Genomic DNA, 27,402 nt, shown 5'->3' with positions numbered 1-27,402 from the left:
ATAAAATAATAATTTATAAATGATCAAGGGTTCAGGGGGAGGGGGGAGCAAGGAGGGAGGGGGAAAAAGGAGGAGCTGACACCAAGGGCTCAAGTGGAAAGCGGGTGTTGTGAGAATGATGAAGTCAACATATGTACTCATGTGCTGGACACATGACGTATGTACGGATTGTGATGAGTTGTATGAGCCCCTAATAAAATGATTATTTAAATTTTAAAAATGAGGCTTCCTATTCCTGTACAGAGGTAAGTCTTGGGAGCTTATGGGGGCAGTTCTACCCTGCCTTACACAGGGTCACTGAGTCAGCATCGCCTCTTTGGTCGTGAGTTTGGTTTTATTGACATATAATTCAGATACTGAATAATTCAGAGGTTTAAATATATTAAAAAGAGTTGTGCAGTCACCACCAGAATCAGTTTTAGAACAGTTCTCTCTTCTTGTACCCATTAGTATTAGCTTCCCATTGCTCCTCAACCTTCCCTGCCATAACCCTAAGCAACTATTAATCTAGGTACTGTCTTTATAGGTTTTTCTATCTGGCATTTCATGTAAAGAAAACCATACCCAAAAAACTCAACGATGACAACAACAGAACACAGGAAACCTCTATCAAAGTGAGAGCAGAATATAGTAGAAACTAGAACAACAGCAACAAACAAAATGGGGCAAACGAGAAAACTAATGAACCTAAGTTAATATTTGACCTAAATATAGCTGGAGGCATCCACTTTCCAGTGCATTCTGTTTGCCTGGTCAGTGGTCTGACGGAATTCCTTGTAGGCTTAATCACATGGGGACTATGTTAATGGATTTTGGGTTTTCACTACCATCCATAGCGCTCTGCATACTGCGTGCTCAGAATTTAAGCTCTAATGTAATTCTCTTGTCTGGTCTTGGATTTTATTATTTACAACCCTTGGATCACACAGGTTGTTGAGTTCCTCATGGAAACTTAATGAACACCTCATTTAGATGTTTGTTTCTTTTAAGACAAGTTGTTAAGACTCCAAACACTATTCTTCCTGATAACCGATCACTATATGATTTCTTCACCACACTATAGTACCCATATCTTCACTGATCACTTCATGGGGGCAAATACTGAGCCAAGGCCACATGGTAAGAACTAATTGTTCTTAGATTGGGGCTCACGATTAATTGTGAGTTTAAAATCCATTAGTATAGTTGAAGTTTATGTATATTCCTGGTCTACTTTAGAGCACCATTATCAGCTTGTCAAGATATAATTTAAGTAACCTCCATAAGACATTTAATCATTCTAATAATAGTGTCATTTATCTAGCCAATGGTATAGCATTTAAAGTGCGATTGAGAAAGGGAAAATTATAGGAAAGCTTTTTAAAATCCATAGGCTGTTCACTTATTCAGGTTAAAAACTTAAGTAACTGAACACTATGAAAACAATGAGGATTAGACACAAAGCACCCAATTAAATAATGCTCTTTCACTAAGGCAAAACTATGCAGGACTGTGACCTATCACAGCCAGCAAAGAAAGTATGAAAATAGCAAGAATGTAGTAGCCTTAAACTGCTAGTTATTGGGCAATCTCAAAAGCAAGAGATTGGAACGAAAGTCCAAATCCACAACCTTGGGTCACAGTCTTCTGTTTCCTCTCACACTAATGTGTTTCTACTTAAATACGGACTAGAAGTAGCCCTGGTGGTATGGTGGCGTGGTTAGGCGTTGGACTGTGATCTGCATGGTCGGCCTTTTGAAACCACAAGCAGCTCCTTGGGTGAAAGACGGGCTTTCTACTTCGGTAAACAGTCAGTCTCGGAAACCCTCTGGGTCCCAATGAGTCAGCATTGGTTCATAGGCAGCGAGTTTGGTTTTGGGGAGAATTTCTCAACCCTTGATTCATATATTCGCCTATAGAAATTGACTTAAGCTAAGCAAATCAGTTTTTGAGTAGAATTTTAACTATCTCCTTTATTGTGGGGCTCTCCCTTCCCACAATTAAACATTTTTCCCTCGGTGAATTTGGCCAGATGGAGAGGGGATATATTAGATGGGGTAGTATTTTTTATTGTATTGGTTCAAATAACATTAACGAGCCCATGTTTAGTGCTTGGTACTGTGTTACTGGCTGAGGGTTCAGTGATAGATGATATAGGTGTTGTACTCAAGCTGAGGGTGGGGGTGGTTTTAAAAAAGACAGGGATTTTAAGCATGGCTTGCTGTGAGCTCTAGTAGAAGTGTACAAAGAAAGAGGGTTTTCCAAGCCCAGATAATGGTGCATTAATTCATGGCAGGAAAGATTTTCTGAAAGTGACAGTAACTTGATATTGAAGTATGAATGGAAGTCAGTGAGATAATAAGGAGGAGTTAGGTTATTGTGAGAGGCAGAAAACCCCACAGAAAAGGATGCATGGTACACCTGTGGGAAACAACATTTTAAGTGCCTGAAGCTTAGGCTTGAACACAGGGACTTTCTGCCTCTGGCTGTCCATTTTCCCAGAATCTGAAAGGAAGGCAGGAGGGTGACCAGGAGGGAGGGTAAGGACCTCATAATCTCACTCGAGGCCAGGTTTCCTAGTATTGGCTTCTCTGGGGACTTTAGTGATCTGCCTCAGGAGGTGAGGGTGTCATGCTGAAATAACTTGAAACCAAATGAACAGCAGGGATGTGCTTGCAGTTCATACTATTGCTTTGTGTTTTGCTACAGCTGTTGCCTATCCATACTCTGAGGCTCGGTGTGGAAGTAGATTCCTTCGATGGACACCATTACATCTCCTCTATTGTTCCAGGCGGCCTTGTGGCTACGCTGAGTCTCCTTCAACCAGAGGATGAGCTGCTGGAGGTAAAATATGTGAGGGAAGAAAGGCATCATTCAGTGTAGAAACTTTTAAGCTCTACATTTTAGTCTAAAAGAATGTGTTATCAATAGTCTCCTCAAATGCACTGCATGGCAGTGTCCTGTGAGCTTCATACACTGAAAACTACCACCAGCTTGTCGGTTATCAGTGACACAGATGATAACGCAGGAAGGTAACGTGCTTTCCATTCATTTTCCCTACCTGTGAAGGTTCCTGAGTGCCCCATGTCCCTTTGTGTTCTTACTTAGCTGACTGACGAAGAAAAAGCTAATGTTTCAGAGCATTCTTTTATGCTATTTTTTTAATGTCAAATTATGTGTAAGAGTTGAATCACTAGTTCTGGGTTGGAACATGGGTCACAGTTGCAGATTTGTTGATTATTTCTAAGCAGAGTTACAGCTGGTTGGCCTCAGACACCTTATTTGATTGAGTTTTCAAACTGTTTCCTGGGAACTCCTCCCAACACGGCTGCCTCTCGTGGCTCCTTCAGTCTCCTCCGCCCCCCGTTCAGTCCGAGCCGTCACAGCAAACGAGTTAAGAACGCGACATTTGTACTTACAACTCTCCATTTTACAGATGGTACGGCACTGGCTTCTCCAACTTTACACATGGATTTAATGGGAGAAACTTCTTATCTTTCCTCCCTCCCACTTCATCATCCCTTCGAGTATATTACACTCATCTATGAAAGAGATTTGGGGGATGGTGAAATTTGGAGGATGCTACCTAAAAAAAGAGTTCTCCCAAGAGATAGGATCCACAAGAATCCCTGTTGTTGTTGTTGTTGTTGTTGTTGCTCGGGGCCGTTGGATTGTTTCCAACTCCCAGTGACCCTGTGTGCAGCAGCATGAAAGACTGCCTCACCCTGCATCAGCCTCACCGTTGCTTGAGCCTTGGTTGCAGCCGCTGTGCCAATCCATCTTGTCAAGGGACTTCCTCTTTTTTCGCTCTCCTCTTACGTTACCAAGCATGCTGTCCTTCTCCAGGTCTGGTCTCTTCTGACAACGTGTCCCAAGTACGTGTGATGAAGTTTTGCCATCCTTGCCTCTAAGGAGCATTCTGGCTGTGCTTCCTTCAAGGCAGATCTGTTTGTAACTTTGGCAGTCCGTCCACGATCCTCTCACCATTCTTTGTCAGCACCGTATTTCAAACGCACCGATTCTTCTTCAATCCTCTTTAGTCACGGTCCAACTTTCACATGCATCTGCGAAAGGCCAGGGAAAATACCCTGGCTTGGGTCAGCCCACCCTCGTCTTCAAAGTAACAAGTATCCCTAGGTTGAGTTTATTAGAAACCAGTTTACAGCTTTAGGATTATAGAGGGTTCTTTCTGAAAGTTACGTTTGTTCAAAGTGAAATGACAGGGGTAGAAGTGGACCTCACAGTGAGTGCAGTTGAAGTTCATTAGTATTGGTTGGTCACCTAGAGGGTGTGTTGAGCAGAATTCTGGTGTGAATTTTTCACTCAGAGGGAAGAACAACTGTTGTAGTGAATCAGATTCTCCCATAAGCCTGGGGGCAAGGGACCTAGAGCCGGAGGCCTGTTGTAAGCTGCAGGGAGCTGCTCAAAGGCCTGGTGTCGGGCTGCTTGTTGGAGATTGATGCCTTAGATCTCAGGAGATGGCTGGATGCTGACGTCATGTATTTCTCTTCTGATTGGTAGGATATGCGGCACAGCTTTAGAGACATCATAAATGATAGCCTGTAGGTGAGAGGCCTTTCCTATAACAACATGTGGTTATTTGGTTTTAAGAAATGAGCGAGGTGTTCAGGAATATAGGACTATCTGTAAAAATTCATTTCCTACTAGTTCATGTCTAGCAAGGTCCTAAAGAAATGCTGACTGGATGTGAGTGGAGCAAAATATAAGTGATCTCAGCCGTCAGGCGAGTTGACCTGTGCCTTACCTCATTTCTACTTAAGCATCAAAAAGATATCTTTATGCCACCATGCTGTATCAAATTCTGTCACAAAGCGGTAGGCCCACAGGCGTTCTGACGCATTGCTTTTGGAGAAAGTACAATTTGAGATGGGGAAAGAAGGCCAGGTGTGGATGTGAGAAGAGTTGTTTTTGGTTTTGAGCGCGCCTCAGCTTAGCTGTGTGTTCATATCAGTTTATTCATGGCTGCCCGCCAGGACATACCTTTGGCATAAGCCTGGCGAGAACGTGCTTTCTCTCTGTGCTCACGTCATCAGCAAAGACCAGCTAATCACCAGGAAGGATGTCATGTTTGGGGAAGTAGAGGGTCAGCATGAAGGAAAGCCTCCATTAGATGGCTTGACATAACACCTGTAATGTTAGACTCAAACCTGCTGCTGATCAGGGCATCGGCACAGGCACAGGCGACATACGTTCTGTTGGACATGCGGTGGCCCTCAGTTGGAGCCTGCTGGACAGCAGCAAACCGCAGCAGCAACTTCACTGTGAGGAACCACAGTGAGCATCGTTTTATCTCGCACCGAGGTACTGAGCGTTTCACCGTGGAAAAGGCATCAGAACAACTTTTGTTGGCTAGGATGAGGATTGAAAGGAGCTCTGGTGGTGCTGGTGGGTAAGTGGTGGACTGCCAACCCCAAGGCTGGTGGTTCAAACACGCCAGCTGCTCTGTGGGAGAAAGATGAGGTGGGCTGCTGCACTGCGGAGTTATAGCCTCAGAAATCCTATATAAGGTTGCTGGGAGTCATAGTTGGCTCAATGGCAATGGGTTTTATGATGATTGAGTGAGGTGACTTAAATGGAACACTGCTTGCATAATACTATATGCACTGGAAATGTGTAAACGTCTTTTCTAATAAAAAATTCTGGATAATTGAGACTTCAAAACACTGAAGAGGGTCTCAAGTTGAGGGGTCTAGAGGAGCTGTTCTCAACCTGTGGGTCACGACCCCTTTGGGGGTCAAACGACCCTTTCACAGGGGTTACCCGATTCATAAAAGTAGCAAAATTACAGTTATGAAGTAGCAATGAAAATAATTTTATGGTTGGGCGGGGGGGCCACCACAACATGAGAAAGTGTATTAAAGGGTCACGGCATGAGGAAAGTTGCGAACTTTTCTAAAGTGAAAACTGGCTTGTTCTAAGTAACAGAAATAAAAAGTCTTCCTAACATTAGCCAAACAAACTCCTGAATTTAAAGTGTGTGTGCGTGTGCTTAATGTATTCCTTGGAGCTTAAAACCAGAAACACAAATATGCTTTGGGGTTAGAACACTGCGCCGTCTCAGCCCAGAACATCTATTTGCAGCAACCATAAATCTCCTTAGATAGGAGTTGGTAATGGGAAATGTGACCAATCCCTTTAGCTGTAGAGAGTAGTGAGGAGGACTACCAGGCACTGCTATAATAATTGGAGACAATTCAAATGAATAAATGATAAGCTAAATAAATATTTAAATGTACTCTAAGATAAAAACCTGAAAAGTGACTTCCCAATTTGTTGAAGTCACGTGAATCACAAACTAATACTGGTGTAAGGATAGGACTCCTGCCTGCACGGTATCTGCGTGCGTGCTTTCAGTGCAGGTAGCTGCTCAGTCATGTGGTTTTAGAACTTTGATGCTCTGGCATCTGTGGGTCCCATGGACAAGGTGTGACCAGTGTCCTTTCTCCCTGCCCCTTCCCTCTCTTGAGAAGACTGAAATGCTCACTTCCAAGCAGTCACCTTGAATGTACTGCTGAAGTTGCTACTCCTTGGACCCATGTCATCAATCCTGGGAGATGCTGTTTATTTTCCAGTAGAACTAATTCTCTGAGGCACAAGTGGGTCTCTTGTCCACGCGGTGATTTCTTTGTAGATAATTAAGGAGGTAGGGAGGTTATGTCTGGCCTGATGGCCAAGTGCTTGGTATGTTAGAGGCTTAAAAGGAGCTCCCTGGGCTGACTGACTGGAGGCTGAGCTCGATGCAGCTTCCAACCATCCTCACTCATCCTGTTCTCGACTGCAGTGGTTCTCAACCTTCCTAGTGCAGTTGTGGTGACCCCCCAACCATAAAATTATTTTCGTTGCTACTTCGTAACTGTAATTTTGCCACTGTTAAGAATTGGGTGACTCTGTGGAAGGGTCATTCGACACCTCCAAAGGGGCCACGACTCAGGCTGAGAACCGCTGCTCTAGTGCAAAGACAGAGCTTGTGGGGGTGTTACTCCCAGTAGAGGTTAAGTCAGCCCCTGCCAGTTACCCGAGTATTAGCACTGTTAGAAACCAAAGCCATGTTAGAAACACCTGCAACTCCTTTATCACCACTTACTTCTCGTTTTGGATTTTGTTGTAATGTGTCTTTAGTAACGGAAGGCATGTTGAGACCAAGAACAATTTTTTCTTCTTTGTGCGAGATCGTAAGAATTTTTGATACAGTGATGTGGGACTCACATGCCCTAAGTGGATTCTTGGGGCCAGGCCCATTTCTCTAGATTTGTGGAGTGATCCACATGTAGTTTTGCGAGTCTCCATCAGGTGGCAGCGTGCTCTATAACAGATAGCTGCTGCCAAGAAAGTTGAGAGGGAACATGTTAGTGGGTGAGATGTGTTCCATGGGCCACAAAAGGGGTAAAAATAAGAATGCTGGTAAACCCTCAAAGGTGAGTAGAATTGATGTGAGAAAATGTGAATTTTTTTTCATCAGTTATTTTTGTAGTTTAGAATTAGCAGTATGTAAGATATGAAAGATAACTGCGGACTGATGCTAAATTTGGGCAAGCGAATATCTTAGATATCATCTAAACATTGCATATTAGATATTAGAATATCCTAGATATTATCTATTATCGTCTATTAAGCAGTATTTATTATCTGTTCAAATTAGTGTCAATAGCCTTATGAAACGAAACGTGTGAAAGGAAAGAGTACTAACACATCTTTAAATAATAGCTAATCCCTGGGAGATTCAAACAGTGAATGTTCTAAGCTTATAAACAAAAGGCTGGAGGTTCAAATCCACCCAGAGGCTCCTCAGAAGAGAGGCTTGGTGATCTACTTCTAAAGTCAGCCAGCGAAGGCCCTACGGAGTCCAGTTTGTCTCTGAAACACAGTGCTTAGGGGTTGTAATTTAACCTATAGCAACTCTGTGTGTGTTTGTGTGTGTGTGTGTGTGTGTGTTTTAAAGGATGGTCTGTTTTAAAGATGAAAGCTCATGGCTATCAATTCTAATTCTGACTCCTATCCACTCCTTAGGGCAGCGTAGAACTACCCCACAGGGCAAGGCTGTGCATCTGCTTGGCAGCAGGCAGCCACTTCTTTCTTCTGCAGAGCAGCTGGTGGATTTAACCCCCTGACCCTTCATTTAGCATTTGAGCACTTACCTACTGTACCACCGGGCTCCTCTTTAAGGAGAGGGGTGAGCACAGTAACATTGGAAGGTCAGAAGGAAAAGCATGGAGATGGAATAATGAGGCAGGTTCCCCTCCCTCCTAATAATTGTACTTTGCACACATGTTATACTTTGTCCTCACCCAAACTCAGTAAAGGGATTTAACCTTAAGTTTCATACATGTAAAGTTTTTTCTAATGTTTTAATTAATTACTAAAATTATAACATTGCATTTTAGCCTTTGCGTTAACAAGGAGAATTAGACTGTCTTTTTTAAAATAAAATTTGAAGGATGAATGTAATTAACGGGTTTTTTGTTTGTTTCTTTGCTTTTTCATTTGGACTCTCCTCAATTTTAATGTATTGTCCTTCCAGGTCAATGGTGTGCAGCTCTATGGGAAATCTCGCCGGGAAGCAGTCGCCTTTCTCAAAGAAGTGCCACCCCCCTTTACCATGGTGTGCTGCCGACGGTTATTTGATGACGATGCCTCTGTAGATGAACCAAGGATCATTGCACCCTCTCCTGAGCTGGAGGTAGTCAATGAATAGACTGCAATTCCCATTCATCAAGATGTCCTTGCTCTGGGATGACAGTTTGAAGGGGTGGGTGGAGATGGGGAGAGCTTCCTTTGCCGTTCCCCTCCTCTCCCCTCCCGACAAAAAAGATGTTTCTATAGTGTTCTCAGTCAAAGGCAATGCATAACTCTTCAAACAATTAGTTTCATACAATATCATGAAATTCTTTTGTTTCTTTACCTGGAAATGCCGGTGACATTAATGTGCATGAACTTTTATTTTAGAGAGCCTTTTTTAGTAATTGCCTGAGCTCATTACTTTTTGCTCCCAGTTCAACTCAGCTCATCTTAATAAGTTTAAGATGTTGGTGAGTGTTGAATATCTAATGGACTTCCCTTTTTCAGATGCTTAAAAATACAAAGATCTATGACCAATTTGGAAGTGAGTTTAGAAATTGCTGTAAAAACCTTCAGGAGGTCAGAGAATGAAGTAATACTTTCTGTGTTCTGAATACTTCTTTTTACGAGCATTGTAATTATGAACACAGCTTTGAGCACACACATTGCCATCTGTCGACTGGAACCTCATCCTTTTGCCCACTCCCCCCTTTCCAGACTCTCTCAGATTATCGTTCAATACCAGTTTAGAGACTTGTAGCCTACCCATTTCTCCATGGAAGATTTTCATTCCAAGATAACTTGGGCCCTAATCATGGCCTCAAACTATCTGATTGATTCTAACTCCTAGTGATGTGTATGTTTCAGGGTAGAACTGCAGTACTGGGGTTTTCCAGGGCTGTGACCTTTTGAAAGTAGGTCACCAGGAATCCTGGCACTACCACTTTGGGAACTAACTTTACTTTCTGTTCTTTGTAGTCCTCATCTGAAAATAGGGGTGGTTAAAAGTCCTAACCCACTTCATAAATGGGTGAGAGGAGGCAATGAAATAACACAAATTTCTACACATAATGTTTTGTATGTGGAAAGTAGTCATTGAGTGTCAGCTATAGTTATTAATGCCTCCAGCCTTTGACTCTTCTTTTTCTGAATTTCTAAAGGACTTAGGAGCATAGCACTGCTTTATAATAATTGATACTCTTAATGTTTGTTAATCTTGGTTTTCCAAGAACACTGTCAGCTCACTGAGGGCAAAGACCATTATAAAATTATTTGTATGTCCTAGTATGTTTCCTCTGTATCGGGCTTAGAAAAGATGCTTGAGTAACTTAATGATTATAAACTGAGACGCTTTTAGTTTTTCTCCCCAGCGCTTATCTTTTGTAAGAAACACTTTGAAGAGTGGACGCAGAAGCTATACCTTTGTGACTTTTGCTGCCCTTAATGAAAAAGGGATGCGGGTGGCTTACCTCTGAACGCCGATAAAAGTGCCTTTAATGTAATCTTACAGGGTGTGTAAATCACCCACCCAGCTTGCTGACTAGATGCGCTCATCAGTCACTCCTTACCACAATGGGAGAGCAACAGCTTTGAATTATGCTAAATGTCCACCATGCTGCCCATTAGTTGATTGCTTTCTATTCTGTGAATAGCGGGGTTATGCAGAATTGATTATATAAAAAATGATATCTATCAGCTTGGAGTATAGTTCTGCATACATGTTGGAAGCCTTGGAAGTTCAATAAACTTGGAATTTATAATCGTATCTGGTTTCATAGAACCCTGGTTCTCTCTTCTTTCTCTTAGTTCTCATTTATCAGGATGCCGTCTTATGTCCTTAATCCTTGCCTGGTCATTCAGCTCTGCCAGAATTCTAATATTCGTTACTCAAGGAGGTCATGAAATGTCCTAGTGAAGCAGCCACCATATTGTACAGTTATTGGAATGATGCTTTTTAGTGGAAGGGTCAAGTATACCACTTGAATCTTCAACCTCCAGTCTTGACATTAGACTGAAGTATACAGAGGTTGTGCATTCGGGACCTCCAGAACAATTTCATGTTTTGAAATTCAAGAACCAAGAACCTATTCCTTGGTTAGAATCCATCCACCATGAATTGGGTCAATGAAGGACCTTCCATGGCCTGCAGCCCCACGTTGAGATCTGAACCAACCCAAATTTTAAAAAGTTTTTTTTTTTAAGCTACAGGGGCTTACTTTTTCAAACGAGCGTTTGCCCCACTTTGATTCCATGAAACATATTTCTTGTATGTGTCTTTCAAAGTGAGTATGATGCATTTTCATTTACTAAGATCTCCGAAAGTTGTAAGAAACTTAGTTTTGAAGATATTCAGTTGATAGTTTAAAGGGAGTTTAGAAGGAACTTATTCGAGGATGGGTGGCTTGTTACTGTATTGAGCAAGTGTTGATCCGGTTCCTACGATGAGGCAGGCACTCTCTGGAATACATGACAGCCCTTGTGGCGTCTACAGTCTAGTTTAAGTGCTGGGGCTTTTTTAGATGGTAGGACTACAAAGACACAAGACCGAAGAAGTAAATTCTTGAGCTTTAGGTAGAAGTTCAAAGTATTGTGGGGATGATAAATCAGATGAAAACAGCGAGCCCTCCCTGTTATCCAGCCAGTACCAACTCATAGTGACTCTATGGGGTTCCCAGGGTGAATTAGCCAGGGGAACAGACTACCACATCCTTTTTCTGGCCAGCCACTGGTCAGTTCAAACTGCTGACCCTTTGGTTAGCACTTGAATGCTTAATCACTGTGCCTCCAGAGCTCTTGAAACAATAAAATCGGGGTGGGAGGGGCTTCAAAACATTTGTGGAATTTTCCATTATTTTTTCATTCCATATTTCCACTAATTTTTTTAAGCACTCTTGTGTTTCGGTAAATAGTATGAAAACAGAAGGTTGAAGCACTGTTTTTCTTCTGTGTAGTCAACTTACCGGTCCTCGATCCGATTCCTAGAATTCTATGTGACGGTGACTCTCTTCGCTGACAGTAGGGAACCCTGGAAAAGTGGCATTCTGGAGCGTGCAAGCAGGGACAGTAACGAGGACCCGTGTGCCAGCAGTTGTGCTGGCCTCCCTCCTGCAAGAACAGATGTGACTCAGGCAGCACAGTGATTTGATACTCTTCCTTCCCGACTTGGACTTTTCTTTTCATCTTCTCGTAGCATTAGTCTTGGAAAATTCTAGGAGGCAACCGGAGTGGTTTCTCTGTCACTTGCCCTGGCCTGTCTCTATTGGCACTTTTCTCTCTTTCTCTTGCTAAAGTTGTGAATTCAGGTATTGCTGCTTAAATATTATACCTTGTGTGATGTTTTCAATTTTACTTAAATTGCATATTTTTCCTTTTATGCTTCTAATGGGATGACAGAACTCATTAAAGTATAAGAGGTCAGTGGTCATACTTTGAATGTAATAGGTACTGTATATTTTAAAAACCAAACTGTCTGAACAATCTGCTTTTTTAAGAGCTTAATTTCGCCGCAGGTCTTAGATGTGACTGTGTGGCCCTGGTGCATGCCCCCTTTTTAAAAGATGGAAAAGAAGAACTACGCATGCCAAAGAGAATTCTCAGTTTGAGACGTTATGAAATGCTTGGGATGCTGATTCTTTACAGAACTGAAAGGACAGCATTTTGAATCAGTTCTCTCCTTTGGCATTTCAGGGAGAACACAAGGTCGATGTCAGCATTGAAGAAGAAGATGATGATGATGATGGAGAATTAGCTCTGTGGTCTGCTGAAGTCAAGGTCGTTGAACTTGAGAAAGATGACAAAGGCCTGGGACTCAGCATTTTGGATTACCAGGTATAAGGGTCCTTATAAAGTTTTCCTTTTTATTTCCGAGTGATTTTTTGTATTAAAGTTGTATAAAGTGGCTATTGTTTAAGGCATGCATTGACTTAATAGAAATGGAATGATTGTGCTGGGTATAATGCTGCCATCCAAAGATGAGGTGGTGGTGTTTCCTGTGATCTTTATAACTGATACCTCCCTCGTGAGTACAATGGTGGATGAGATAATAACTGGACAATACAGGAAGCAACAGCTTTATGCATGTGGGGGCCTTTGATATGGAGAGCCCCCACCCCCAGCTTTATGGAGATCTATTTCACACACCAGGGAATTCATTCCCTTGAAGAGTATAGTTCCGAGGCATTTACTGTAGCCACAGAGTTGTGCAACGGTGACCATCATCTTATTGTTTAACATTTTCAACAACCCCCAAAGTCAGCCCCATACAAATTTGTAGTCATTCTCCATTCGTCCTCTGTTCTCCCTCCCCCCTCCTTCATAAGGAGGGTTTTATATCCAGTCTTTTCTCAGTAACATTAATTTCATTGAGTTGGATCAAGTCGCAATGTTCTTGGGGAGACTCTAATGTAGTTAAGTAGTGGGCTGATGTTCTTGATGCATTTGGGATAAATGTGAAAGGTCACAGGGATGTCTGCACTATGTACCAGTTTACCAGTTATTATATTATTTTTAGAACTCTGACTATCATGGGGAATAAAGCTGTTGGCAAGAAATCTCTTCACTTTAAGATGCATATTTTAATACTTTAGTGCTGCCTAAACACTTGTGGTTTAATAAAGCAAAATGTACTCTATCAAAGCACATAAAATGCCAAGTGATATAAAAATCAATTCTTTTTTAAATATAATCAGGCAATCGGGAATAGATTAGAAGACAAATATTTTGAGCATTATGTAAGAACATTAAGTTCCATATTTCGGCAATGTAATTTAAGATAATTGAAATAGATTGTATCTACTTCACGTTTGCTAGCCTTGTCTTGTGCCAGGGAGCCCTCTTGGCTATTAGAACTTCTCTTTGGAATGTTATTGAATTATAAGTTGTTGATTTTTTTTTTAATGCATATTTTGAGAAATATTTTAAAGCCAGAGAATAACACTATGTGATTTTGACATTTTATATATTACGTAAAACTAGGGCATGTACGACAAATAGTAGGAGCTGAGCCTTTTCTACCTCCTCATTGCAACTGTATTACTTATCATGAAGTAAGTGGTTACTGAATTTCTCAGAATGATTGATTAAAGAAGAAACCAAACCAAACCCACTGCCATTAGGTTAGCTCCGACGCATAGCGATCCCATAGAGGGTTTACAAGGCTGTACATCTTTACGGGAGCAGACAGCTCATTTTTCTCACGTGGAGTGGCTGGTGAGTTTTCAACCCCTGATTTTGCTCTTAGCAGTTTAACATGCACATAGCAGTACTACACCAAAATTAGCCATACTGAATGAGCACACTCAGTGTGACTATTTGTTAGCCATCATGATCATTAGGATTTAGATGTGAGAAGGCCTTCCAGATGTGGTGTTGATGTGCAGCTAAATTATCATCATAGCAATTTATATATTATGTAGGATCTCTACATATTTGCATTCTTATATGACATTTATATTATCCGCTTCAGTGACATTGTCTGCATGTCTTATGTTTTTAATCTTACAAATATTAAATATTTCAGAGCTTAAAAAATGAAGTTGAATAAGAGATGGCTACGCTTCTTTAAATGCAGTGAATGACTTATTGTGCTTCTAGCCATCGAAAATGACGTTTTCTTGATGGGTCTGGTTACCAGAAGGTGGAAGGGTGGAGAACACACTGAATGGATTCAGTTGTGATGGATTGTTAACAGGGCTCATTGTGATTGCCATCCTGTGGGGGTGTAAAACAAACCATCCCAGAAGCAGGGAGTGGGGTGGAGTCTCACGACCAGCAAGAGAGAAAAAGCGGGAGTGGAGTGTGCCCTCTGGATCCCAAGATGCTTGAGCAGTGTTAGAACCTCCTGGACCCAGGAGACACCTGAGGAACAGCACAAGAGTGGCAGTGGAGCAGCAGTAGCAGAACCAAGAGCAGAGCCTGAGGCCGAGTGGTGGCCTTTTCTGCCCTCCCAGCAAGTGAAGCCAGTGTTTGTCCCGGGGCAGTACTGGCTTGTGGAGGCGGTGCCTCCAGGCACTTAATTGTGGGCACTAGCTTAATAAACCCAGGGAACTGGAGCTGGAGTTGAGCACATTCTGGGCTGATGCCTATAGTGAGTGGCAGGCCCTTTGGGCATTCATGGCCAGCCCTAAAAGATCTTTTTAATGTCCTGTGTAGGTCATAGACAAAAGCTCTGAGCTACTGAGAGAACAGAGGCCAGAGAGGCTTGCCTGTTGAAATATGTGATCAGTTCTAAGCTTTACACTTTAACATATATATATAAAATCAGTTTAAGCAACAGGAATATTTTTCCCATTACTGCATTCCTATAGGTGTGCATTAAAATACACATTGCTACTTCCAAAAAAGAATTCCATGCTCACTGCCATTGAATCAATCCTGACTCATAATGACCCCATAGGACAACATAGAACATTTTCCGAGGCTGCAGCTCTTTCCAGGAGCAGACAGCCTCCTCTTCCTCTTGCAGAGTGGCTGGCGGGTTTGAACTCCCAAACGTGGTTAGCAGCACAATGCTTACCCTAAAGCACCACCAACCCTTTCTATTTGTACTTGGGATTTCATTTTTTATCTTTATCTATAACATTTTAGGGTTTTCCCCGCCACGCATCTTCATCCTAATCGTCAGCGCATGTGCTTGGCATTTATGCCTCACCACTTACATGAAAAGACTTTGCTGCAAAAGGTCATTATGTTCTTTTTTTCTTTTTGACCTGTGTGTTTCTTGCAGAACCAATGGAAAGATGTATAAAATGTCCTAAATGCTACTTTTATTCAAATTAAAGGGCTCAGCATATTTATCTCTGTGTAGAAAGCTTGGAAGAAAACACATTCAATCTTAGGACACCATTGTGTGCAGCCTGTTTTCACAGCTTGTCAGTGGTATGTAGAATTGTTTTCCACAATGACATTTAGATGACAGGTAAACACAATTTAAATTTTGGTTTTGGGCAAGTTAATTAGATGGCTATACCATCACTTGCTGTAATTAGGTAATAAATTCTAAAGTTCAAAAAATATTTTTTTGCAAGGCCAGATGAAGGTTTAGCAAAAGCCATGAAAGGCCACGTGCCTGGATATTACTGTACTCAGTGCGTCTGGTGTGAATTTATTACATACCTTGATGCAGATCCCACCTCCCACCCCCCCCACACACCTTACTTAGCATAAGAACTACTATAGACATAGCTTCTAGGGAGAAAGTGTTCACAGAGGCACGGAGGTTCAGAGTGGAAAGACCAGCATTGGTCCTATTAAAGAGATAGCAATTTTTACTTTTGAAGTACTGATTTTCAGTTCATTGGTTTTCTCATTAATAGCTTTACCCCAGGATAACAACATCTTGAAGAACCTGACAAAATTATATGTAACATCTATTTCTTTAGTGCTTATGTATTTATGGGTGCTCTAAGAAGCTGGGATAATCACAGAAACAATTTTTTTAAATAAATGAAAGTATAAGGAAGTAGAAATGCTATATTGTTATTGAGACAAAATTATTATGAACCATCAAAAATTTCAGAAAATAAATGCAAACATTTTGGAGATGCCCTTGAAGATAACTCCATGCTAAAACATGTTTGGAACTATTCATTGTTATCTATCATATTACATTGGGGGAAAACGAGTAAGTAGATATCTTGGTTTAATGAAGTCTAAATCTAAATGTAATTGTAAAATTGCCTTCTAAGATTTAGCCAACTTATGATGAACCTGATGGAAATTATCCATTTGTGGGTCATTGACCAGAATTGTGCTTTTTATATGTGAATTGAATTGAACCCTCAGAAAACATGTATCAGCAAGCAGATAAAGGGTCTTGAATTGGCCCGTGCAACAACAGGGTCATTGTCTGGACAGTCCGTGGTTTAGAACCTGATGGAAGTCACACAGCTGGGCAGAGGAAAGAAGGAGGCTCCTAAACTCGAAAGTGCTGAATCCAATCGGCACGCTCTCCAGTTCAGTCATACGGCCACAGAAAAGTGTGCAAAGCCATTTTTTGGAAAGGTGGTTAAATGGGTTGGGGCAACAGAAAGATACAGTCATTATAACTCAGGCTATATTTCCTCTTTAGATTTTAGGGTAAAGCAATAATAAGTATTTTCTTGGCTATGACAAAGAAAGCCTCCCCACACATTCCTAGGTAGTACCCCACATAAAGGCTACTGAAATCCTACCCGGTACCTGACTTTATTAGAAGTCAGTGGACGCTGTGTAGCATGAACACGGAGTGTGTGTGTCTTGCACGAAGACAGTGGTGTGCCTGCTCTGTCGAGTATTATAGTCAAGTGCATTATTTACAGACAGTAGAAAACCCTTTGGGAATTTGTGTAAGGTTTTTTGTTTCTTGCCAGTTAAAGGTGTGGATTCCGTACTGTGCTTTTATTATCCTCCCCTCCACGCCAGTAGTTGATGAATCACACCTGTATTCCTTAGAATAGTATCCCCCCCCAAACTATCACTCCTGAAAAATAATGGCCACAAAGCTAACATCTATTGAGTGCTTACTGTGTTTTGGCTCCTTTTCCAAATTGCGTTGTAGATATTAGCTCATGTATTCCTCACAAGAGCCACCTGTTGAGTATAGACTCCTCCCTTTAAAGAAGGGAAACTGAAGCAGGGTCAGTCACTTGTCTGTGTTCACACAGCTAGGACATGGAACAAGTGGAATTTGACCTCAAGCAAGAAGCTGCAGAGTCCACACTTAGTTAACGTAATCCACGGCCCCACCCCTCCTGAGCGATGCTGCCAGGAGTCTCTTACTGTGGAGAATCCAGTAATAAATGTATTACAATAGATTCCCCTCTTTTGCTAGCTTACAAAAAAGTTTATGCCATAAAGACTAAGTCAGTAGATAGTATTTTCATTTTTAATGCTTACATGAAACTTTAGTATTAAAAATTAATTAATATAGTATCCGAATGCATTGTGCAAGAGCTAGTGTTTGTGTTTATTGCTTCAGAAGAAAATAATTGCAAATGTAAAAATCTTACATTACTACTGCAAGTCATTTGTTGTGAGTTAATATTCAATAATGAAGCCATTATTAGGTAGTCTGAGAGTCTGCATCTTTACATTTTTATCAAAAGCTTGAAAAAATGTTTAGAAGGTGTGGATTTTACCTCGGTTGACTTTGTAAATTCAGCTCTTCACTAGGCAAGTGTTCTGATTGATGTTGAACTTTGCCTAACTCCCTCTCCCCCATGATCATGATTCATTAGTAATGTTTGACATTAGCCCATTTTTTAATGTTAGCCTTGGCATTGCCATTCTTTATACTTTTGAATTTCAGTGATATTTTTAGAAGGGTAAAATTTATTAACCAGTAATTCCCCTCCATCCCATATGCCATTTCTCATATCTCTTCCTTCTTAATATGGATTGACTTGGATTCTGCTAAAACAGATATTTTTTGAAAAGCTCAGTAACTGAGAACAAAAAATTAAGAAAGCATAATAGTATAGCTATTAAGAGATGTTTTACAGTTAAATACTGTTACTTATGATGTACAAAATGTTTGAAAGGCCAAAGCCAAGGGATGACTTATATTAAAAAAAGTGAAAATATTTCCTCTATAAAAATTGACACATAAAGTACTTAAGTGGAGGCCTAATGTCCATCTTCTACCTTAATACTAAACCTATAAATATATGCACATAAATTTACTTCCCCATCATATATAAATATATTTACATATGTACATGCCTTTATTTAGACCTCTATAAATGCCCTTTGCCTCCTAGCTCTTTTCTCTATTTCCTTTGACCTTCTTCTTGTCCCACTGTCATGCTCAGCCTTCATTTGGGTTTCAGTAATTCCTCTCATACTTTACCCTTGATCACGCCCCACCAGGCTTCCTACACCCTTCTCACCACCGATTTGGATCACTTGTTGTTCCCTTGTCCCTGGGTTTGTTAACACCACTTCCTTTCCCCCCACCTCCCTCTCTCCCATGCTCCCCCGGAACTGTCGGTCCCGTTGTTTTCTCCTCCAGATTGTTCATCCAGCCTATCTTATTTAGACAGACCTGTGGAGATAATAACATGCACAAAAACAAGACAGAGCAAAACCAGGCAACAAAATAAAACAAAACAAGAACAACAAAACGCCAATGACAAAACAAAACAAAAACACAAAATAGCAACCAAAAAAGAAAAGCTTGTAGTTAGTTCAAGGACTGTTTCTTGGCCTTTAGGAGTGTTTTCTGGTCGAGTCTGATGGGGTGCCAAGCCCTTGCCCCCCCGTATTCCGGGGGACTTCGTTGCTCTTTTACCTTGCTGTTCTGTTGCACACCCTTATGTTTTGCCTTGGTGTGGTAGGATCAGATCGGGTGCAATTCCCACATTGTGTCTCAAGTGTTATCCCCTTTAGGGCTATGGGTCAGTGAGGGATGTCATGTCTCACAGTGGAGATGGCCATATGGTCTTCTCTGTGGATTAGCTGCTCTAAGTGGGGCTTGTTCTCAAGGCTTGGTTGACCAGGATGTGCTCCACTCTATCATCTTCCCACTTCATTTGCGCCCGTGTCCTCTGATCAGACATACCCCTCTCTCTGAGATGCAGATTCAGTGCTGTTCTCTCAAATTCTTCTGGGGGGAGACCCCTCAAACCTCTCCACTTGGTGAAGACAAAGCGGGTACATAAGCAAATGTGGTGAAGAAAGCTGATGGTGCCTGGCTATCAAAAGATAAAGCATCTGGGTTCTTAAAGGCTTGAAAGTAAGCAAGTAGCCATCTAACTCAGGAGCAACGAAGCCCACATGGAAGAAGCACACCAGCCTGTGTGATTATGAGGTGCTGAAGGGAGCAGCTATCAGGCATCAAAGAACAAAAAGTCATATCATTGTGTGCTTACCTCCCTGATATGATCGCTGAAGACAAATGCGTACATAAGCAAATATGATGAAGAAAGCTGATGGTGTCCGGCTATCAAAAGATATAGTGTCTGGGGTCTTAAATGCTTGAAGGTAAACAAGCAGCCATCCAGCTTGGAAGCAACAAAGCCCACATGGAAGAAGCACACCAGCCTGTGTGATCACAAGGTGTCGAAGGGATCAGGTATCAGGCATCAAAGAATAAAAAATCATATCATTGTGAATAAGGGGGAATGCGGAATGGGGACCCAAAGCCCAACCGTAGGCAACTGGACATCCTATAACTGAAGGGTCACAGGGATGAAATGAGCCAGTCAGGGTGCAGTGTAGCAACGATGACACATATAACTTTCCTCTAGTTCCTAAATCCCGCCCCCCCACCACCACCCCTGCCCCCAATCATGATTGCAATTCTACCTTACTACATATCTGGCTAGACCAGAGGATGTACACTGGTACAGATAGGAACTGGGAACACAGGGAATCTAGAATGGATGATCCTTTCAGGACCAGTGGTGAGAATCGTGATCTGGGAGGGTGGAGGGAGGGTGGGGTAGAAAGGGGGAACCGATTACAAGGATGTACATATAACCTCCTCCCTAGGGCATGGGCAAAAGAAAAGTGGGTGAAGGGAGACATAGGAAAATGTAAGATATTACAAAATAATAATTTATAAATTATCAAGGATTCATGAGGGAGGGGAGAGTAGGGAGGGGGTGGGTGGGAATGAGCTGATACCAGGGGCTTACGTGGAGAGCAAATGTTTTGAGAATGATGAGGGTAACAAATGTGCTTTATACAATTGATGTATGTATTGATTGTGATAAGAGTTGTATGAGCCCCCAATAAAATGAATATAAAAACTGACACATAGAAAATTATTATGGCAACATATATGCAAATATGCTTGATCTAACTGATGTATGGAATGTTATAAGAGTTGTAAGAGCCCCCAATAAAATAATTCAAACAAAAAAATATTGACATAAAAGAAATGAGGCTGATCATCCTAATAGTACAATGGTAAAGTGTTGTAGTATTAATGAGCACTAGATGTGAACATGTCTTAATGTTTGTGCTAAAAACGCATTGTGCAGTTTGACTATCTACTAGATCTACAGCTGGAATTTTCTTTACAAAATATATAGGACAGCATTGTGGTAAAGTGAAATTTCCTAATACGACTCCTGTATCACATCTCTGTATCAAACTCCCTCTAAAAGTTTGGGTTGTTGTTAGGTGCCAGTTCCGACCCGTAGCGACCTTATGCACAACAGAATGAAACCCTGCCCAGTCGCGCGCCCTCCTCACCATGGTTGAGCCCATCCCATTGTTGCAGCCACAGTGTCAGTCCGTCATGTCAGGGCCCTTCTTCTCTTTTGCTGCCCGTCTACGCCACCTAACGTGATGCTCTTTTCCCAGGGACTGGTCGCTACTGACAACTTGTCCAAAGTATATCAGCTGAAATATTGCCATCCTTACCTCTAAAGAGCATCCTGGCTGTACTTTTTTCAAGACAAATGTAGTTGTCCTTTTGGCAGTCTTTCCACATTCTTTTCCAGTGCTACAATCCAAGTGCACTGATTCTTCTTCAGTCTTCTTTATTCAGTGTCCAACTTTCACATGCAGTGAGGCGATTGAAAAGATCATGACCTAGATCAGGTGCATGTTAGTCCTCAAAGTAATATCCTTGCTCATCAACACTCCAAAGAGGTCCTGTGCAGCATATTTATCCAATGGAATGAGTAGTTGGATCTCTGACCACTGCTTCCATGAGCAAGACTAAACCCTTCACAGCTTCAGCCTTTCCTTCATTCGTCATGATGTTACCTATTGTTTCCCATGTGAGGACTTTAGTTTTCTTTACATTGAGTTGCCATCCATACTGAAGGTTGCAATCCTTAGTCTTCATCAGCCTCAAGTCCTCACAAGCTAGGTTGTGTCATCTGCATGTTTGCAGTTTGTTAATAAGCCTGATTATTAATCCAGACACCTGATTCTTCTTCAGCTTTTCTGATTATTTACTATGGTCCATACAGTTGAATGCTTTCATGTAGTCAATGAAATACAAGTAAACATCTGTCTGATATTCTCTGCTTTCAGCCAAGATCCATTTGACATTAGCAACGATGTCCCTTGTTCCACATGCTCTTCTGAATCCAGACTGAACCTCTGGCAGCTCGCTCCCTGTCAGGGGACTACTGTAACTGCTGTTGGATGATCTTCAGCAAAATGTAACTTGCATGTCATATCACTGGTATTCTGTACTGTGAGCATTCCGCTGAGGCACCTTTCTTTGGAAGGGGTACACGTATGGTTCTCTTCTGGTTAGTCAGCCGAGTAGCTGTCTTCCAAATTTCTTGGCACAGATCAGTAAGTACTTCCAGTGCTTTGTCAGTTTGTTGAAACATTTCAGTTGTTATTCCCTCAGTTCTGGAGCCCTGTTTTTGGTCAGTGCTTTCAGTACAGCTTGCACTTCTTCCTTCAGTACCATTGGCTCTTCTTCATATACTGCTGCCGGAAATCTTTGAATGGCATTTGGAATAGCACTGACATTGCTTCCAGCATCATAGTAACACATGAGCCACCACAATGCAATAAACTGACAAGCAAGTGATAGGACCATGCAAATAAGATGTAAAAGACTATTAACTCAAGAACTAGTCAGCTTTGTTATTTCCCCGTGTATAAGAGAGCTATGTCAGAATCTCAGGACCACCAAGAAACAGCAGCCACTGGTACAGTGCTTGGGAAATTCCTGTCTGAAGTGGCAGAGGCAGCAGAAGCTTTTGCAAGGAGACCATGAGACAGTAGAAGACTGGCCCCCCTGAGTCCATGAGACAGTGGCAGATAGGCTTCCTGGCCTGTGGAGACAGAGGCCAAGGGATTGAGTCACTGAGAGGCTAAGAACTAGAGGGAGAGATTTGGTTGCTGAGAAGTGGCAGTGCTGTGGGCCAATATCTGTACCTTAATGTGTTTTTTAAAAATTCTGGCTTATGACCATCTGTTAACTAATAAACCCTTGCAATTTTGAATATTACCTGTGAGTCCTGTGTGATGGAACTCACAGCAACGGATTATGGAATCCAACGGAGAATTACAGTGTTTGTCAGAATAAGGATGGAAGATGGAGGCATGTCTAACCTCTACTTTGCAGCATTTGGCCTTGGCCTAGCTTGCAGATGGATTTTCCTACTCTCTGCGGAAGCCCGAGGAGGTCCGATGTGACCCCATGCCATTTGTTCAGGACTGTATGAATTTCATTTAGTAGTTGTTTATAATTGGCCATCTATTATATGTACAAGAGAATGACCCCCTGAGCACATTAAAAATATCTCTAAGTAGGCGATGCATGCATATGGCATCAACATTCAAAGGTACATTGATTAAAATCCCCAATGACAGATCAGTCTCTCATTTCTCCTTCCAGTTAAAAGCCACCCAGAGATCTTTTATATAGTTATAGAAATAGTTTTTTTTTCAATTTGTTGGTTCTTTTATAATATTTAAAAAACATAAATAGTACATATTATATATACCTCAGGCCCCTTGCTTTCTTTTTTGCATTCAATTACCTACACTATCATTTTGGTATTTATAAAATTAGTACCAGTTGCTGTCATGCCAACTCCAGCTCATTATGAACCCAGGTAGATTGCCAGCCCTTTCTTTAGAGGCACCTATAGGTAAACTAGAAGCACTAACTTTTCTGTTAACAGCCTAGCATGTGAACCACTTGCACTGCCCAGGGACTTCGAGTGCTGGCTAATTCTTGTCTATGACTGTACCATATTGTATTGCGATCTTTACCCAGCTATCTATACATTTTATAAAAGAATGGGAATAAGCCTTTGTGATAAATTTAAAGCAGCAAAATTGCTAATCAACATGTATTTGGGACATTTTTAGCAAATTCATTGAACATAACTATGACTTTTACATATATTTAAAATTGATACTTTTTTTAATGTAAAGGCAATTCTTTATACAGATAATTTTCCTGGAAAAGAAAGTTCAAGCAGGTGTATAGTTCCCGAATCTAGTGGTAGTTCTTTTGATGATATGGCTAGACTAAGTGACCTAAATATTTTTTTAGACTAAGTGACCATCAATTTTTTCAACTTTACATTGGCAGTAATCAATTTATTGATTACTGTCTAGCTAAGTTGCATAAACTAATTTTATTTAGACTGATAGTATTACCCCAAAGCCTTTTCCTGTTTATCCCACTAAGTTTAGTCAGAAAATTGCGCTTTAATTGGGAGAGATTAAGAATTTTAACTTTTATCAAGAAATTGAGATATGAGGTGAAGAATTCCATATCATGGAATATAGATATTTACAATATATTTATATATTGCTTAGTAATTATATTTTTTAAAGTCAAATGTAAAACTTATCTCTAGGTTCTAAAATATAGAAGATAAACATTATTATATAGTTCAGTGTTCACTGAATCTCAGAACATGGATACAATTTTGATTTTGTTTTGTTTCTTAAAAAAAAAAAAAGTGTACATCCTTTTACCCCACTCCCTTCTTTAAGAGTCCTCTGGGCCCAATTCATTCATACAGGATTAAGTTATGGGTTTTAAGCAAAATGCAGTCAATGTGCAGCTAATGGCAGTATCCATATTCTTGCAAATACATCATATAACTTACTGTTGAACAAATCTCACAGCTGCGTTTAAAGGTCACTTTTGCATAAAGTAACTTAGGGGAACTGATAAAGGCTGTACTTTGCCCATCCCTGGTTCCTATCCACATTTACGTGTATTACATCAAGTTACGGTGAGCTCCAGTGCCAACTGGGCTGGAGATTTCTTTTCACAGAGGATTTGCTTCCTTTTCCTCCATGGGAAAGTTCTGTATCCTTTAAATCATTTTAGAATGCTTCATTTGAAACATAATTCTTACGCATGTGTTTATGGACTGGATTGATTAGGGCTACTGGGAAGTTCTCTGATGGCTTAAATATTGCTTTTCAAGCTTGCGAAGTGGGTGAATGAAGGGCGCCCACTCCTGGTGTGTGGAGTTGGTAGTACACCCAGGATGATGACTGACTTCCCAAGCCCTCCGAGCGATCAGCAAGACTGAAGGCATCAGGAGACCAGAAGCCACTTAGTAAGAGATCAAAGAGGCTGTGTGTATATCAGCTTGAAATCCAGATAGTGCAGATCAAAAGCTTGCCTTCGTGAGACAGCTGCAGGGGGATGAAGTTAGCAGGAGGCCGCAAAGATCTTAAGGCGGGCAAATGTTGAACTTTGCGGGAGTTTTATGGCTCCTCTGGAATACGAATTTGGCACACACAAAAAAATACCATTGTGTCTAATGGACGAGAGAGACTAGCGGGTAGGGAGCAAATGCTTGTCCGCTGCATGGTGTCTTCTCATAGGGACTCGCTCCTCTTAATTTTGTTTCGTTCCTTTCCCTCCTTCAGAACAGTTTCAGCTTCTTGCTAGAAGGCTGGAGAGGAAGGGAACCTAGAGCTGGTTTTTCTGTTGTAATTATGTTCTCTAGATAATTTAGAAGTGGCCAAATTATAAACAGTAGTGTTGAAGAAAGGACCGTGTATTTTGACAGAGAGCAGCAATAAAATCTCAGGGATGCCTAGCTTTACCGAAACACCTAACGATTTTGCTCCTGTGAAGTCCTTAAGGCATTTCAAGAGGTTGTCTAGCTATGCATCGGTGTGTTCCATGTAAAAGAAAAAGAAAAACTAGAATCACTAAGAACGAGGGATGTGTCCCAGAGGTAAGTTTCATCACCCATCTTCCCCCACCACTGGCTACGGGTGTGTTTTGAAGGCTGCCACTGATGCTGATGACTAGTCAGCGTGGAGACCCATGGTTGAGGATAAAAGCCATAGCCTTGTCTCGAGTGTGGCACAATGATGGAGCAGAATGAACAGGTAGATACTGTGATGTCCTACTGCTCCGCCCCGGTGAAGGCTGTCATTGGAAGCCGGGCAGTGATCCAAGGCAGCCGCGCTTCCTCCTGGAGAACCTGGGAATGCGCTGCCTTTGTCATCGAACACTTGACTTGATGTCGTGTGAATGGCAACTGTTTGCCTCTTTAAAAAAGTATGTTGTTGAATTTTCAGTGAGAGTATCCATAGCAAAACAGGTTCCCATTGAACTGTCTCTACTCATAATGTTCATTGACATTGGTCACATTCCTACAATATGTGTCAACATTCTTGTTACTTTCAATCTAGTTATTCCACGCATTCGTTTAGTCCTTCTGTTCCACCCCAGCCTCCAAGCTTATCTAAGCTGTAGAATAACTGTGGGCCATTTGGTCTCATACAGGTGATTCTTAACAAAACACACTGCTCAAGGCTGTGATTTTTTTTTTTTTTACTTTTTGAACTAAACCGGTATTTGGTTAAAAGGGTTCTTTCAGCGGTAGTTTGTGTTCAAGGCTTAAAGAGTATCTCAGGACAGTGATCTTTGGGGTTTCTTCCATGCACAGTGGCCCAGTAAGTCTGGGTTCCTTCAGAATTTAAAGTGCTCTTTCTTCCTATCCCCCAGTCGCCCCCCACCTCCCCCTTTTACCTGGCTCCATCTATTGTGAGCTTGATCAGGGTATTTGTTAGTGCTAGTCATTGTCTGATCTCATGCATCCCATTTCCCCTCTCAGGCATGATACTCCCCAGAATGCTCCTGTGAGTATTCAGTATGGTTTAGACCACTAGTGTGAGTCATGCTGCTTGGGAAATCGCATTGTACCACTGTACCCAACAACCCGCCGTGTGGAGCAGTAAAAAGAAATGCACGCTTTTGCTCTTCATCTGAAAGCTGTGGCATGGACATCAAGACAAGGCAAGAAACGTGTTGCATAAGGATCCTGCTGAAATAAAGCTTCTACTTGAAATAGATCCTAAAGACGCAGCTTTCTCAGTAGAGCTATTTTTATAGACACAGAGCAAACTCAGTTTCTTGCCTCTGCCTCTGCCTTTATGAGCACTATTCCGCAGCAGAGCTGAAAGCTTTCATTTTATACACCGCTTACCAAATACCAGATAGAGGGGTTTTCAGGCTGTACTTTCTGTCCCAAGGTGTTATCGACTGAGGGGCGATCACCAGCTGTCTGCTGTCTGCTACAGGTGTCCTTTGTGAGGATTCACCGGGTCTGGAATTCGTACCTCTTGGGCCTGCACTAATCCCTGCCTACGAGTCCTTCACTGAACAGCGGCGGTTTTTCCATCTCCAGCAGTGTGTAGGGCAGTGGTTGAGACTAATTCTGTACTGTGGCTTCACGAAAACATCCCTGCCTCTTTTCACCCATCATTCTGCCCAAGCCCTTCCCAGAGACCCAGGCAGGTTTCTGCTCCTGAAACTGTCTCCTGCAAATGACAGGCAAAGCAGATTCAGGACGGTGTTCCCCACTGACGTTTGCTTCTGGAGTTCGAATCCTTCCCCGATGAGGGTGCACAGTCTCTAAGGCCACTGAGTATAGACATTTGAAAACAGACCAGCACAACAGTGAGTTTATTTCCACCTGGTGCCGGTATTACCCATCTGGAGTTCACTTCTCTTTTCTCACCCATCTAGTCATGAACCTCCAGTTCTTTCAGGTTAACAGATTCAATGGGATTATAACTTTGTTTTTGTTTTTAAAATCATTTTATTGGGGGCTCTTACAACTCTGATCACAATCCATACATATGGACAGTTTGCATTTTCTTATTTTTTATCTTGAAAATACCCAGGAATTTCTTTTAAAATTCTTATTATTACATTGTTAATTAGTTGCTAATGCATTAAAATATGTTGTTTCATTAAATTGAAATATCTACTATTAATATTAATTTAAGCACTCATAGTATAGTATTCCTAATGTGGATGCATATTTGTACTCTATTGTTGTTGTGTTTTTTTTAATTTTTAAAAAAATCCACTAATCTACTGAAAGGCATTTTGGTTGCTTCCGCTTTTTGGTCATTATTTGTAAAGCTGTAGGTTTTTGTGCGTACATT

At 41.4% G+C, this 27,402-nt stretch overlaps 1 protein-coding gene across 4 annotated transcripts in view; it reads left to right on the top strand.

The window, feature by feature from the left end:
- PATJ (PATJ crumbs cell polarity complex component) overlaps positions 1 to 27,402 on the top strand; it is a 399,766-nt gene that overhangs the window by 63,970 nt on the left and 308,394 nt on the right. For all 4 annotated transcript variants that reach the window (XM_045291780.1, XM_045291779.1, XM_045291778.1 and 1 more), the window contains exons 14-16: positions 2,689 to 2,823; positions 8,519 to 8,677; positions 12,244 to 12,384. In XM_045291780.1, the coding sequence (XP_045147715.1) occupies positions 2,689 to 2,823; positions 8,519 to 8,677; positions 12,244 to 12,384 (435 nt within the window). The remainder of the gene's footprint in view (positions 1 to 2,688; positions 2,824 to 8,518; positions 8,678 to 12,243; positions 12,385 to 27,402) is intronic.

This window comes from Echinops telfairi, unplaced genomic scaffold (genome assembly GCF_000313985.2).
Source record: "Echinops telfairi isolate 266 unplaced genomic scaffold, ASM31398v2 ScPeMD7_443;HRSCAF=831, whole genome shotgun sequence".
NCBI lineage: Eukaryota > Metazoa > Chordata > Mammalia > Afrosoricida > Tenrecidae > Echinops > Echinops telfairi.
Note: the sequence above shows the minus strand (reverse complement) of the source record. Positions and strands in the feature narration are given on the sequence as shown.